The 14,413-nt window shown below is 38.3% G+C and overlaps 1 protein-coding gene across 2 annotated transcripts in view; it reads right to left on the bottom strand.

The window, feature by feature from the left end:
• The window catches only part of MDN1 (midasin AAA ATPase 1), a 145,451-nt gene that overhangs the window by 70,601 nt on the left and 60,437 nt on the right, over positions 1-14,413 (bottom strand). For both annotated transcript variants that reach the window (XM_069488449.1, XM_069488448.1), the window contains exons 33-40: positions 12,733-12,862; positions 8,822-9,040; positions 7,601-7,798; positions 6,642-6,850; positions 5,755-5,877; positions 3,879-4,076; positions 2,341-2,448; positions 1,830-2,018 (exon numbers count right to left, since the gene is read on the bottom strand). In XM_069488449.1, the coding sequence (XP_069344550.1) occupies positions 1,830-2,018; positions 2,341-2,448; positions 3,879-4,076; positions 5,755-5,877; positions 6,642-6,850; positions 7,601-7,798; positions 8,822-9,040; positions 12,733-12,862 (1,374 nt within the window). The remainder of the gene's footprint in view (positions 1-1,829; positions 2,019-2,340; positions 2,449-3,878; positions 4,077-5,754; positions 5,878-6,641; positions 6,851-7,600; positions 7,799-8,821; positions 9,041-12,732; positions 12,863-14,413) is intronic.

The raw sequence follows: 14,413 nt of genomic DNA on the forward strand, positions 1-14,413 counted from the left end.
ACAGCAAGAGAAAAAATTAGAGCCACTCCAGAAAATATTTATAACCTATCTTTCTAAAAAAGCAATACTTATATAATAGTTGTATACTGCACTGAAAATAAATATAATAAAGGTAATATCATAATCAGTGTCAAATATCTGACTATGAAACGAAAAGCAGCACAGGCGATTGTTCCCGTCACCTACCTGAGTCCAGGCAATTTCTGACCTCACGCTCCACTCTAAAGCAGCGGTCCCCAATCTTTCTGGCACCAGGGACTGGTTTCACAGAAGACAACTTTTCCACGGACCGGGGGTGAGGGTAGGGGGAAGGTGAGGAGCTCAGGCATTGATGAGCGGCTTGTTTCCTAAGGCCACAGACCGGTACCAGGCCGCAGCCCAGGGGTTGCAGGTTGGGGACTACATATCCCTGATGTTTTACCAGAAGGTTAAAATTATAAATATTTTCACAATCTAGCTGGTTTGGTTTTATAAAATTAGATTCAATTCACCTGGACACTTCTCCAGCTTTTACAGCCTTTCTCCTTCTATTATTATTTTTCTTGGCCTTCTTTCCATCAGAAAACACGTATTTGGTGTTAACCTTGAATTGGAGGAGTGATCGAAACCTTCCACACCCCACAGTGGCCTACCATCTAACATCAATCATTCAACACCTTGCCAATATCTTTCTCACAATTATTATGATATACTATAACTAATATACTATAGTAAGTGAATAAGAAAATACTAGCTGATGGTAGGTGAACTATGTATCAATAAAGAAGTTAAAAAAACTAACTGAACATTTCCTCCTAAAAAGAATGACTGAAAGCCACTTGCACATAATAAACGAGTTATTAACTTTTGGCTAGCTCTGAATACCACATAAAAATGACCTGTAGGACATTATGACAGTACCTCCTGCCTATAGCTGTTGTGAGCATTCAGCAAGACAGGACTTTAAATAACACAAACCAAAACACACCATTAGTTCCTTAAGCTGAGAATTTAAGTGTTATTTTCTATTTACAAACAGACATTTCTATTTTCATTTATATACAGAATATCCTCTCTCCCTCTCTCTTAATACTTTCCATATTAAACACTTTGTAATTGGATATTTATTTTAAAACAAAACAGAAAGCCGGACGCGGTGGCTCACGCCTGTAATCCTGGCACTCTGGGAGGCTGAAGCAGGAGGATCACTCAAGGTCAGGAGTTTGAGACCAGCCTGAACAAGAGCAAGACCCCGTCTCTACTAAAAATAGAAAGAAATTATTAGGACAGCTAAAAATATATATAGAAAAAATTAGCCGGGCATGGTGGTGCATGCCTGTAGTCCCAGCTACTCGAGAGGCTGAGGCAGAAGGACTGCTTCAGCCTGGGAGTTGGAGGTTGCTGTGAACTAGGCTGACGCCATGGCACTCTAGCCCAGGCAACAGAGCAAGACTCTGTCTCAAAAAAAAAAACAAAAAACAAAAAAACAAAACCAAACCAAACCCAGAAAACTATCCTCTTCTACTGGGTATCACCTGTCTCCTCCTGCTTCTCACCGTTGTGCTTGGAAAGATGTTACAAACTCAGTTCTTTATTACTAGAGGGCAATACTGTTTTAAGAAAGTTTGTGGTCATGGAGATTTAGATGGATAATCAAATTGTGTCCTCCTAAGCAAACTATTCTATACTGTGAAACTCCAAGATAAGCAAATATTTAATCTGTTCCCTTAAGTTCTAAATTTTGAAACAGCTTTAAGAGGCTTGGTATTATTAGGGTATGCTCTTTCTCTCCCTTAGGAAGAAATCAACTTTCAGATGGAAGAAATGCAAAGAACAATTATGAAATTCACCTTTTCTTTGTCTTCCCTGGTTCTCATCCGTTCACCGTAGACCAAAAACACATGCTGACCAGGGTCATAACACCCAGGTGACTGGTCAACCAGCATCAACTGACACCAGCGGAAAAGGTCCCGGAGGTTGAATTCCCAGGGTCCTCCTTTTTGCCCCCACTTCTTCTCAACAGTCACTTCATGATCAATCTAGAAAGAAAACATCCTTATTGGGAAACACATCCTGCTTCAGGCCATACGTAATCCAAAACAAAAATGAACAAGCTCGATTCAGATGCCTCCTTCCCCAGACTTAAAAACGCCAGAGATCCTGTTTAAGACATTCACAATACAGAAATGAGTTACTGTAAAACTCCAATAAATAGCTTGCCTTCCACTAGAAACTGACAGAATTCTAAGTGGTTTATTTTAGAGATCCTGAAAATTTGGTACAGTACCATGCATGTTGAAAAATGATGGTTCATATACGGCCAGAAAAAATAAAGAACAATTAATGCAAGTAGGTACTTACTTGGTTATTGAAAGCAACCATTTTCTTAACAATATTTTTGTCAATGGCTGGGAACAAAGTACTAGTAATAAACTCCATGTCAATTACTGTAAGGGGATCCACAAAGACCTATCAAATACAAAAATAAGAGGGAAAAATCCCTTTATTTCTCTTTACCAAATACTAGAAATGACTACCATGTCTTGTTATGTGAAATCTTTACTTAACACCAACTGACAATGCCTGAGTAATACATATAATTTTCATTAGAAATTTTTCTTTGCATTTTTAGGATAAGGAAAATCTAAATGTAACATAAAATCTAAATGTAACACAGGTTTTTTTTTTAAGCTCTACTCTAGTGAACCAAAGGAAAGAAAAAAGATACATGCAATTTCTTTTTTTAAACTGTCTTTGTTTTTAAACATTTCTTACGTATAATATAAAGTGCTTTCAAAATTCTGGATGGCAGGTATATTCGTGTTTACTGTAAAATTCATTCAACTTTTCAATGTTTGAAAATTTTCACAATAAAACATTCTTAGAAGATATTCAATCAACTCTTAATTATTGGCCGGGCGCGGTGGCTCACGCCTGTAATCCTAGCACTCTGGGAGGCCGAGGCGGGTGGATTGCTCAAGGTCAGGAGTTCGAGACCAGCCTGAGCGAGACCCCGTCTCTACTAAAAATAGAAAGACATTATATGGACAACTAAAAATCTATATAGAAAAAATTAGCCGGGCATAGTGGCGCATGCCTGTAGTCCCAGCTACTCGGGAGGCAGAGGCAGTAGGATCGCTTAAGCCCAGGAGTCTGAGGTTGCTGTGAGCTAAGCTGACGCCACGGCACTCACTCTAGCCTGGGCAACAAAGTGAGACTCTGTCTCAACAAAAAAAAAAAAAAAAAAAAAACTCTTAATTATTAAGGAACTAGAACATTAAGGAAAGCTAACATTTAGAAGTATGTGCAAATCTCTAGATTAACCAAACTAACAAAGAGCTGTTATTGAGTAAGTAAGCATACACATACACACACTCCTCTGCAAAAAGGAATAAAGGCATAAGATATCAAAATGTTAGTAAAGATTGAAGTGGACTGAGGAGCTATTTAAAAAAATGTTAGGAAAGATTGACTGAGGACTACTAGATTTTTATATTCTCCATGGTAGTTTTCTGTTCCTTCTTACTTTAAATAAAATGCATCCCCTTCATTATAGAATTTTCCTAAGTGTTTTAGCACATCACATAGACAACTGAGAAGGTCAAAGATTGGCCTTCTTCCCTGAGCACAGTAAGAGAATTCTGAAGAAGGTGGTGACCTCACTCTCTTCCAACTGATGTTATACCAAGTTCTCTAGGGCATAGGATAAAGTGATTAAACCAGGAGAAAAGCAATGATGACATCAGTCACATTAATATTCACCATATAAGGACAAGAAGGAGGATCATTAAGCTGGTCCTCGCTCATTCTCATAGTGAGCATCCTAACAGCTCTGTGATAGCAGTCTTATCATCCCCTGACACTCTACCTCTGGTGTCAATGGCAACAGCAAATCTTACCTGAGTGAATCTGTTAAGGAAAGACCTTGGCAAGCCCTTCCTCCCGCCTCCTTGTCTAAAAGGATTCTGACACCCAAAGATCTTCGTCTTTTCATGCTGCACTTGAAAGCTCATTCCTAACTCAGGCACGTAGATTTCTCCTCGGTGGTCAAAACAAGCATTGAGTCCTTCTAATACAGACTGAGAAGCCAGGTTAAGCTATTTGGAGAAGAAGGTGCATATATTTGTTTCATTATACATGTTGTATAACTACAACAAAAGGCAAGGAAATAATATACGGCAAAGTAAGATGAATTATCTTCAGAAGGGAGAGGCTCAAATATTGATAACTCTCTATTCTTAAGCTGAGTGATGGGTTCATATGTAGTCCTTCTATTATTCTTTATTTCACATATGCTAGAGATTTTGCATGTGTAACATATATATATATCTCAATAGTTTCTGTTAAAGTCATCTCTAAAGTTAAATTGCATCCATTATATGCACCTACATTAACTTACTATGTAAACAATAACACACAAAAAGACTTGCCAATATACAGATATTTCATTTCCACACTGAGTTTTTAGAAATGTAATAATTGTAGAAGGTAAAGTTTAATAACATTTTACACATTTTCCCAGCTCAAATACTGAACAAAATCTCTAAATGGGTTTCAAAGTCCAAGATATAAAAACCATAAAGTGGATCTACACAAATAGCTTCTACCAACAGTTTAACAAACAAGAACAATTAAGAGGAGTGCTTGTGCCAGAAAAGAAAAGAGCTAAATGGAGATCTTCAGATGCTGAGTTCAGAGCTCAGAGATGTGAACCATGGGTGGGTTTTCAGTAACACAGAAAGAGCAGATTTGGAAAATGCAAATAAACAAAAATCAGACCAGATTATATTAGAATTTCAAGTGTCACGTTTACATAAGCACTACAAAGCACAAACTCCTCTGTTATCCTCAAACAGAAAGGTGCTCTTAAGTGTGTTTCCAAGCCCAGAATGTCTTGGAGTCCCTGAATGTATTTCCACTAAATATGAGTACAGTCAGTTAAGTTTCAAGACGAAGATTTCTCTTTTTCTGGCTAATGAATATTCTTTCAGACATCTTTTTACAAAATATTGTGGGGGGGGCGGGGAGATTCCCTCCCCTTGATATCTCAAGAATTACAGCAGGAAGCAGCTCAGCAGATATGAATCCCACAGCACTCTCTCTGATGTTCAGACCCAAAGGAGTCTGAATCTAAGGAACCCGCTGGGGTCTATGTTTAAAGTCTCATCTGTAACACTTACCTCACTCTAGTCATTTCAGCTCCACAAATACTTCTAGCCTTTTCCTGAATTAACATTGCACATCCCAAACTGATCTGACTCCTCATCTCCAGCTGTCTGTCAGAGATTCAGTAGTTTTGTCTCTCTCGTAATGTGCTTTCTTCTGATTAACAATTTACCCAACAGGCACATGTAACACTGATCATTTTATCATTTCCATACGTCATTTTGTATGTCTTTCCCCAATCTCTCTGGTGCACTAATAAAACATAAGGTGACTGACACTATTTGTAAAACATCTCTGAAATAAATGCAAACACAACAAGTCTGCCAGAGACCAGAGAATAAACTAGCCAAGACACAGTTTTCCTATGAAGGAAAACATGGAAAAGTAGGAGAATTTGTAGGTTATATGTACAGGTGCTCCTGTATGTACATTCTGTCAAGTGACCTTCCTTATTCTTAAAAAAAAAAAACCAAGATCACTTCCTTAAAGAATCTGCCTTTACCAGCCATCAGCATGATCATCCTCTAAAAAATGCCCTAGAGCTATGAAAAGTAGGACTGCTCCTCACACATTTGATCCCATCCTGGGCATGATGGACAAGCTCCTCACCTCATCCAGCACAACCCAATGGCCTGCCTTCAAAGCTGCCAGAAGAGGACCATCACGCCAGGCAAACTCTCCTCCCTTGCCACCTTCAACAGGTAGGTCTGCTCCAAACAGGTCTGTGATGTCCTTTAAGGGGGGGAAGAAATAGTGAAAAGCCAACAATATTTAAAAAGAAATTAACCAGATCCTAAGACTCTACATCTGAAATGATAAATACTTGGGCCTGGTACCACTAGTCTTCCTACACCCAAGATATAACTAACCAATCCCAGCAGTAACCTACTCATGCCCCAAGAACCTTCTCATCACAATGCTGCAAGTATCAATTTCAGTTGGCACTCTAGATTAATAGCTCTCAACCTTGGTTGTACTTGGAAATTAATCGGTGAGCTTTAAAAAAAATTTTTTAAAAGCCAAAAAAACCCATTCTCTCTCACACACACACACACACACACACACACGCACACGCACACGCACCCCATAACAATGCCCAGGCCCTACTCCTAGACCCCATTCTAAAAGATATTCATTTAGTTTGTCATCTCCTTCCTGTATTTTCATAAGCTTGTTTAAAAGTCATTTTATTTCTATTGCTTTATTTTATTAATAGAAAGTAAAAAAATTAAACGGGGCTATATTACAGTAACGACTAAAGTGGGTAATTCTCCCTCAAAAGAGAATTAGAATAAAGCATCCAGAGAAAATAAGTGTCAGCTACTAACAAATGCAGAAGTAGAATTAGTTTGGAAGGTCATGTTGCTGTGCACTTTATTATCATATGAAATATTTGGGAGTCCTAATAATGTAACCATTTCTGAAAGGAAACTATAAATTGGCACAACTATTATCATCTACACATATCCCCATCAGCTGTAGGAGACTAAGCTTACCGTCTGCTCTGACAAGTTGATTCGAACAAGGGTATTTCCTGAAGCCTTTGCTAATGCTCCCACCAAACTTGTCTTGCCAACGCCAGGGGAGCCTTCCAGCAGAATAGGTTTGTTCAGTTTCGTAGCTCTTAGGAGCCTCTGGGCATTCATAGCTGTGGTCCCTGCACTGAGTGCATAGTCAGCAATATTATTCCTAGGCAGGACAGGTCCTTAAGTGGAGAAAAACAAAACCACATATAAGCTAGACATCACCAAATCATTTAAACATGTTAACTCAAGATTTTAAGAATCCTGTATGTAGGCTATCAGTGAAGTAACACCTGCAGTGAAAATACCAATCCCTATTTCAATACATCCCCACTTTTGGATCCAGAAAATGCTTTACAGGAACAGTCAATAGAATAGCATACCTTCTTCCACTGCACCTACTACACAGATCTCTCCATCTCCTATATACATACATGTACATATGTACATAAGTCTGACTGCAAGCACACATCTCTCCTTTCACAACCTACACCTCAAATTACTTTATGTATTTGCACAACTTACCATTATAAATAGGTATTTTCCTAACAGCCAAATGTAAGCTACGTGTATACACGTAAACAATTTCATCCAAGGATTTTAGACCACCAGGTCAGTTCAGGATACATCCTTAACCCATTAGGTAACTGAAGTGCAGGACTTATAATAAATGCAGGACTAAAAGGGCGTAACATTTGTGCCACTATATGTCTCTTGGAAGAAGCTTTTGCTACACCAGTTTGGAGGGAGTAGAGCTAGGAAAACATCTATTTCATCATCCTCACAACCAAAACCACCCCAATTCCAGACCACTGTCATACAGCTCCTACACAGGAGCACTGAATACTATGGCAGGCAAGTGGTTTAAGGGAGAGATTTCATGGTTAGACCATACAGGAAAAGAATATTCATTTATTTAAAATCCTTCTTACCCCTTGGTATAAAAAATGGGTGAATTCCCCAAAGGTTATCTATCCCAGTGAATTCTTTGGCTTTGACTCTGTCATAAATCTTCAATTCCTTTTTCTGACATTCTGTAAGTCGGACTGCCTTGGCAAGTTTCTTGATTAGGAATTTCAGACATTCTTTTCGAGCCAAGAGGGCTGTACCAAACCCAGAAGTAGTTACCCCTAAAAGACAAGAGGATTAGTCCATCAACCAGCAGCACAACACCAAGCTTCAACACCATTCAGCATAAACTCTAGAGCAGGTTCCTGGGGGAAAGATGCCTTATGAATTACAGCCTAAATATGATTTCAAGTGTAAGCAGTTTTTTTTTTTTTTTTTTTTTTTGGTGACAGAGTCTCACTCTGTTGCCCGGGTAGAGTGCTATGGCATCAGCCTGGCTCACAGCAACCTCCAACTCCTGGGCTTAGGCAATCCTTCTGCCTCAGCCTCCTGAATAGGTGGGACTACAGGCATGTGCCACTATGCCTAGCTGATTTTTTCTATATATTTTTAGTTGTCCAACTAATTTCTTGTAGAGGCAGGGTCTCACTCTTGCTCAGGCTGGTTTTGAACTCCTGACCTTGAGCGATCCTCCCGCCTCGGCCTCCCAGAATGCTAAGATTACAGGTGTGAGCCACCGCGCCTGGCTCTAGTGTAAGCAGTTTTAACAAAGGAGTCTGACCTCCTTTCTCCCCAGTCCACGGATCCACAATTAAGCAGCAACTTATTCTGTAAAGTACTCCAGCCACTCAGTGATAAATCAACTTGTATAAAGCATAACTAACAGGACTATTCGATTTATATTTTGAGGCTAAAAACCCAGAACCTAAATATTGAATTTTATGAAATTATAGTGAACTTAAAATAAAATAAAGGACTCAGGTGTATCAACTAAAAATGACCGCTCACGGTAAGAATTATCCCTTGCTTCGAAAGTAAAGACATTTTCAACAGCCTTCTCTCTACTCACAATTACCTCTTGATGTTTATTAAGTACCTGGTCTATGAGCTTTGAGAAGTTTCAGTATATCCTTTAATACCAACCACTTTTTAAAGAGTATAAAGAAAAGAAAAGCCATTCTCAGTTTTGGAAATGTTAGACTAAATGATTCTGTCAAACATTTGGATCAGAGGCCTGGGCTTGCTCCTTTTCCTACTACCCTCTACCCGAGCCCCTTGGCCCCACCAGCTAACAGACGACATACCTGAACCTATTCCATCGATGTACACCAGGCATGCGGCATGGACAAAAGATGTCACAGTGGAGATGGTCTCTGGCCTTTTCAAAGCAACTTCCTCCCCCATTGTGTTCATGAAGTTAACCCAGGACAGGATATCCCTGATACTGACCACACACTGTCGGCCAAACTCCTGTTGAGTCAGCCAATCAATGAAATCCAGCATCATCTCAGCTATGTCAGCCCCTAAGACACAGGATGAGAAAAGCATTTTGTGTTTATGGGAGTTCCCAGAACAAGAGTTCATAACCTGGGGCCCACAGATGGCCCAGAAGGGGTCTATGCTCCTTAGATTAAAAGCAAAGTTTTGTGAATGTACACAAATGCTTTTTCTAAGGAAAGGGGTCCACAGCTTTTACCATATTCAAGGGATTCATGAATAGCATTCCATCCCATTGAAAAAAAAAAAAAAAAAAAAAAAACAACCTTGAGAATTACAGCAGCCCTGAAAACTGCTAAAAGAAATAAAGTATTCAGACACAACTGTGAACTCAGGGCATAACAATTTTAGAAAACATACAATTTAGTATCATGTTATAATTTTGTTTATACTTATTTATATAACTTATTATACACACTGAAATGGGGAATGACACCTTTTCAGTGGCACTTAGTTCAGGTTTTTTGTTTGTTTTTTTGAAGCTATGCATCAGCCAAAATTCAGCAAATTGGGGGGGTTCATAAATTTTTTTTCATGATTCAAGGTGAATGACTTCTATCACATTTTATGTAATAAAGAGTATCACCCAAAATACTTAGTAAATACCAATATGTAAATCGATTATGTTATTAAAAATAAATCACAAAGAATGCTCCATTGTCATTAGTAATTAAACAAAAATTTTAAATTTCCATTAAATTAATAAGGATAAAATAATGGATTTCTTTATATTAAAAGAAGAAAACTCCCTGTTTGGAGGGACTAGCGCAATAGGCACATCCACTAAGCTACTGGCAGCATTGTAAATGGTACCATCTTGCTCGAGAGCAATCTGATCAAGGGGAGCTATGGAGTTCCTTATTTACTTTTAGAATATAACTCAAGGAAATAATTCTATTTTAATGAAACAGATTGTTTTGAGAAGTATTGATTACAAAAATGTGAGACTGGAAAAAGCAGTCCACAATGCCCTTCATAGGTCAACATTTTTATTTTAAAAATACACCAATTTCATACAATCATTTCTGCTTTGTTCATACAATGAATAAATATATCGATAATACTATTATAGAGATTTGTGAAACTAAAAATACTACAGAAATTAAGTAGAGCTCATAGTGGCATTTATATTGATTAAAATAATGTAATAAATATATGTACTATGATTAGGATCAGAATTCAATTTAGAATGACATAATTAGTTGAAATATTAAATTCACTAAATCTTAGATATCTTTAAAGAAAATCTTTTAAAAGGTCTTTGATATTTCATTATTTTATAAAAATATTTTTATGCTGTGGCTCCCTGATTAATTTCCATACAATAAAACGGCTGTGAATTATTAACCCGCTTTTCCCTTACTCTCTCTGTTCCCTCAAAGTCTCTAATGCCTCCCCCTGGGGAAGCCTGCTGCTGTGTAGCCTGGAACAATTAGCTGCCAAAGGACAAGCTGTGAGGCTCTGAGGCAAGTCCTCAGGGCTACTACGCAGCACACTGGTGACTGAGCAAGTATGGCAATGTAACAGCAGTCACACCCTCGGCCATCTCATCCCAATCCAAATAACTTAACAAAGGAATAAGCAACCCACAGATAATTTGGAAGTTACTTCCTGAGGGGACCCAGCCCCAGCACAGAGCCTAAAAACAAATCACATTTGTTTAACTATTTTTGTCTTCTCCTCCTCCTCCTTTTATTGGAATTCTCACAATAAATGTGCCATCACAAACAGCACACAACCTAGGAAGTCAGCGGTTCTGAGTATGGTTTTTGTACCGATCTTTGTGGCATCACCTGAGAACTTGTCAGAAAAGCAAATTCTCACGTCCCACACCGGCACTACTGAACCAGAAACAGAAATGCTGGGTGAGGGGCCCAGCAAGCTGTATTTCCCCAAGTCCTATAGATGAGTCTGACAATCACAGGCTTGGTCAATTCTTGTGTCACTGGGTAACTGTCATACTGATAGGAACTCGAGAGAGAGCAGCAAGTTCAAGGAAGCATGGGGACCTCCAGCTGTTCAGGTGTATACATGTGAATGCTGCAGTTTGGTGTGGACTCTTCCTAGAGCGAAGTCTTTGCTCAGATGACTAGAGTCTATCTTTCCTAAAATACCAGAGGTGAGAATGGGTTCCATGCAGATGTTTTCACAGCTTTCCTACCTATTTTTGAAACTGTGCTTTAGGACACCTTCAAAAAGTCGAACCTATCCATGAATCCCAATCTCAAAGAAGCAGATGTCCATGCTCTTTAATATAAAAATGATCCAAAAAACTACATATTTAGTCTTGCAATCTGATCTAGGTTCTAAATTTACGCCATTCATTATCTAAGATGAATATAAATACATCAAACTAATACAGGCTTAAAAAAAAAGAAATATATAATAAACGTGTTGATTCTTACTGGATATTTTAAGAATTATTAAATTTAGGTTATGGGTATATGGGTTTTGGTTTTTGTTTTTTAATCAGGCAATCCCCAGGTTACAGACAAGATACATTCCTGAGAACATCTTTAGGTCAGAATTGTATGTAACTCAGATCTGATGAACAGTGCATATATGGTAATAATAATAATACTGTAATGGCTCATATGTGGTAATAATACAGTGTAGTACTATAATACTAATTATACCCATACTGTAATAAGTTACAGAAACTATTGTGCTTTCTTTTAATTCAAACAAAGAAACTATACAAACTTATACAAAAAGTTTAGTAAGAGAAGAAATTTCGAAAAAGAATATTAAAGGTTAACCTTTACCTAATGTTGCATCAATGCTAACAGGAATGTTACACTTATTTTGATCTTCTAACCAAATCAATAATAATCTTTCCATTTCAATAATTAATCCACTATGCTGCTCAGTAATACTTGATGTTGTCATTGGAACACTGCCTTTGACATGTTCCATTATTCTCATTTCATAATTATTCGACAGTCAAATGACTAAAGCCTAATGCTTCACCAGGGAACGATGGCATCTGGCCTTTCTCAGGACACTTAATTATTTCTACTTCCTTTCCGTTGTAATCGCCTGTCTCTTCACTACAGGCTCACCTGGTGACCCACAATGGACTTTTGCTTTGTAGGCCTGGTCATAAGAGTAAGCACAGACTCACTAAATTAAATTAAAAATTAAGACAAAAGTGATGCTGTACGTAAGCAAGTGTATCAAGATGAGACTAGCTGCTAGCGTAAAGATGAAACTGCTTACAACACACGGGTTTGTTTAAATGCACAGAAGAAACTAGTTCCCAAATTGTTAATTATTTAATTATAAATTATCCTTACAAGGTACCTCGGGAGTCCATTTGTAAGTACAGAACACTGTAAGTTGGGTCATCCATAACCCGGGGAATGCCTGTATTCTATTTTCCATATGCTTGAAATGTTTCATAATAAATTTTTTAAATAAAGTGGAAGAAAAATACATAAGTTGATGACAACTAAAGAAATGCAGTTTAAATTCTATAAACACTTTCTCAAATTGGTAACAACTAAAATATGAAGAATGAACAATTTAACAGAGGGTAACAAATAGGCTACTACCATATTTCCCTTAGATCTAATTTGTTCCCATTTCTCTATCTCCTTTCTCCTTGTAACACACCATACACATTAATACTAATACATACAGCTAATGCCCTGTAACACACCCGACTTTCCCAAACGCCCCCTCAGACCAATTACTAGTACCACTCGCAAACTCTCACCTTTATGATCTATTCTGCTCAGAGACAATCCTGGACGAAGATTATGACTGATTATCTGAATTAAGTCTTCACGGCTTCTACTTTGAGGACACCATATTTCCGTAAACCGGTTTCTTAAGGCAGGAGACAGCTATAAGAAACATAAACTCCAATGTGAACTTAAAACCACTGAGGAACACTAGAAAGCAAGTCCTTTGAAAGAATATTAGCTGTTGAATCCAGCAAATACTACAAGCTTCTTTTTACCTCTACTACTAAATACAATTAATTGAAGGCCTACTGTGTCGTAGCTCCTTACATAATGTCATACCGTGAATCTCCTCCACATGCTCCAGTCTCATCATCACTCTACAGACATGATACAGAGCTCTGAGGCCTTACAGAGGAAGGCGTACAAGCAGAATTCCAGGCCCAGTCAAATCTGAACTCTAAGTAAAGATTCTTCCTTTTACTTTGCATTCAGTTATAACTAATAAAGAAAATAAAGACCTAACTTCCCTTAAGAAGGCTGTCTGAAGTAGAAGGAGAAAATTTATGTGGCTCAAAGGGAGTAAATTACAAGGAGTTTTGTATTTCACCACTTGTATAGCAAAGAATCGTTTGTCCCCTCAAGTGTTAGGGCCTTGGCCCTCTGTTTAGATTTCTCTTTCCCTTCTCCAAGGTTAAATAACCCTCTTCACAACTGTTTGCAATGCCACGTGTGCATATTATTACTTTGTCATGACTTTGCTTTTATTTGACAATTGTCTATCTAGTCTATCACTGAGGGACCAGTATCAATGCCTGCACTCAAGAGAAGCTCAAGAAAGACCCAGTGAATGCATGAGTATTCCTCATCGCTATCCTAGCCAAGCAATGCCTCTGGTGTTCAGGATCCTACCTTACTCTGCTCGTCAGACATGCAAGAACCGAAAGTAGCTTTCCCTTAGGTAAAAGCTGGCAACCTTTATCTGAAGGAAAACTTAAGCTAACCTGACAGGCAAGTTAACACACACAACCTTGAAATCAGGTATCTCTGTGGTATTTCCACTTGTCAATGAGCCAATTTATATATTTTCAGTCTGAAACAGTAATGTATTTTGTCCCTTATCTTTACAGCACTTCTTGAAACACAGTGATAATCTTTCTTCACATGTTACTGAAGAAAACTGGGCCCAAAATATCACATTAACATATCAAGTACTCACCAAATTATTAGAAATCTTAGATGCCTTCATTTAAGATCAACCTATTTCTTCTTCTCCCTGACCTGCTACTACACATCACCCTCTTACTAATTTTCACACACTGAGATCCAGCACATAGTGCTGACTTCTCCAGTGAAAGGCTTTGTAAGCATAAAAGCGATAGTGTTGCTGGTTCCTGGCTGTATCTAAAAACAACTCTAGAAGGAACTGCCACCTGCCCTTTATTTTAGCAACTATCTGACAGTGACTCACATAGCCCTTAAGAGAACAGATATACTTAGCCTGCAAATCAAAAGAGGTTCCTGGCTGTGACATTTTTGCCACTTTAAAATCACTCATAAAGCCAGAGGAGTGGCCGGGTGCAGTAGCTCACGCCTATAATCCCAATACTTTGGGAAGCCGAGAAGGCGGAATCACTTCATGCCAGGAGCTCAAGACCAGCTTGGGCAACATAGTGAGACCCCATTCTCTACAAAAAATTTAAAAATCAGCTG

Source organism: Eulemur rufifrons, chromosome 15, assembly GCF_041146395.1.
Source record: "Eulemur rufifrons isolate Redbay chromosome 15, OSU_ERuf_1, whole genome shotgun sequence".
Lineage (NCBI taxonomy): Eukaryota > Metazoa > Chordata > Mammalia > Primates > Lemuridae > Eulemur > Eulemur rufifrons.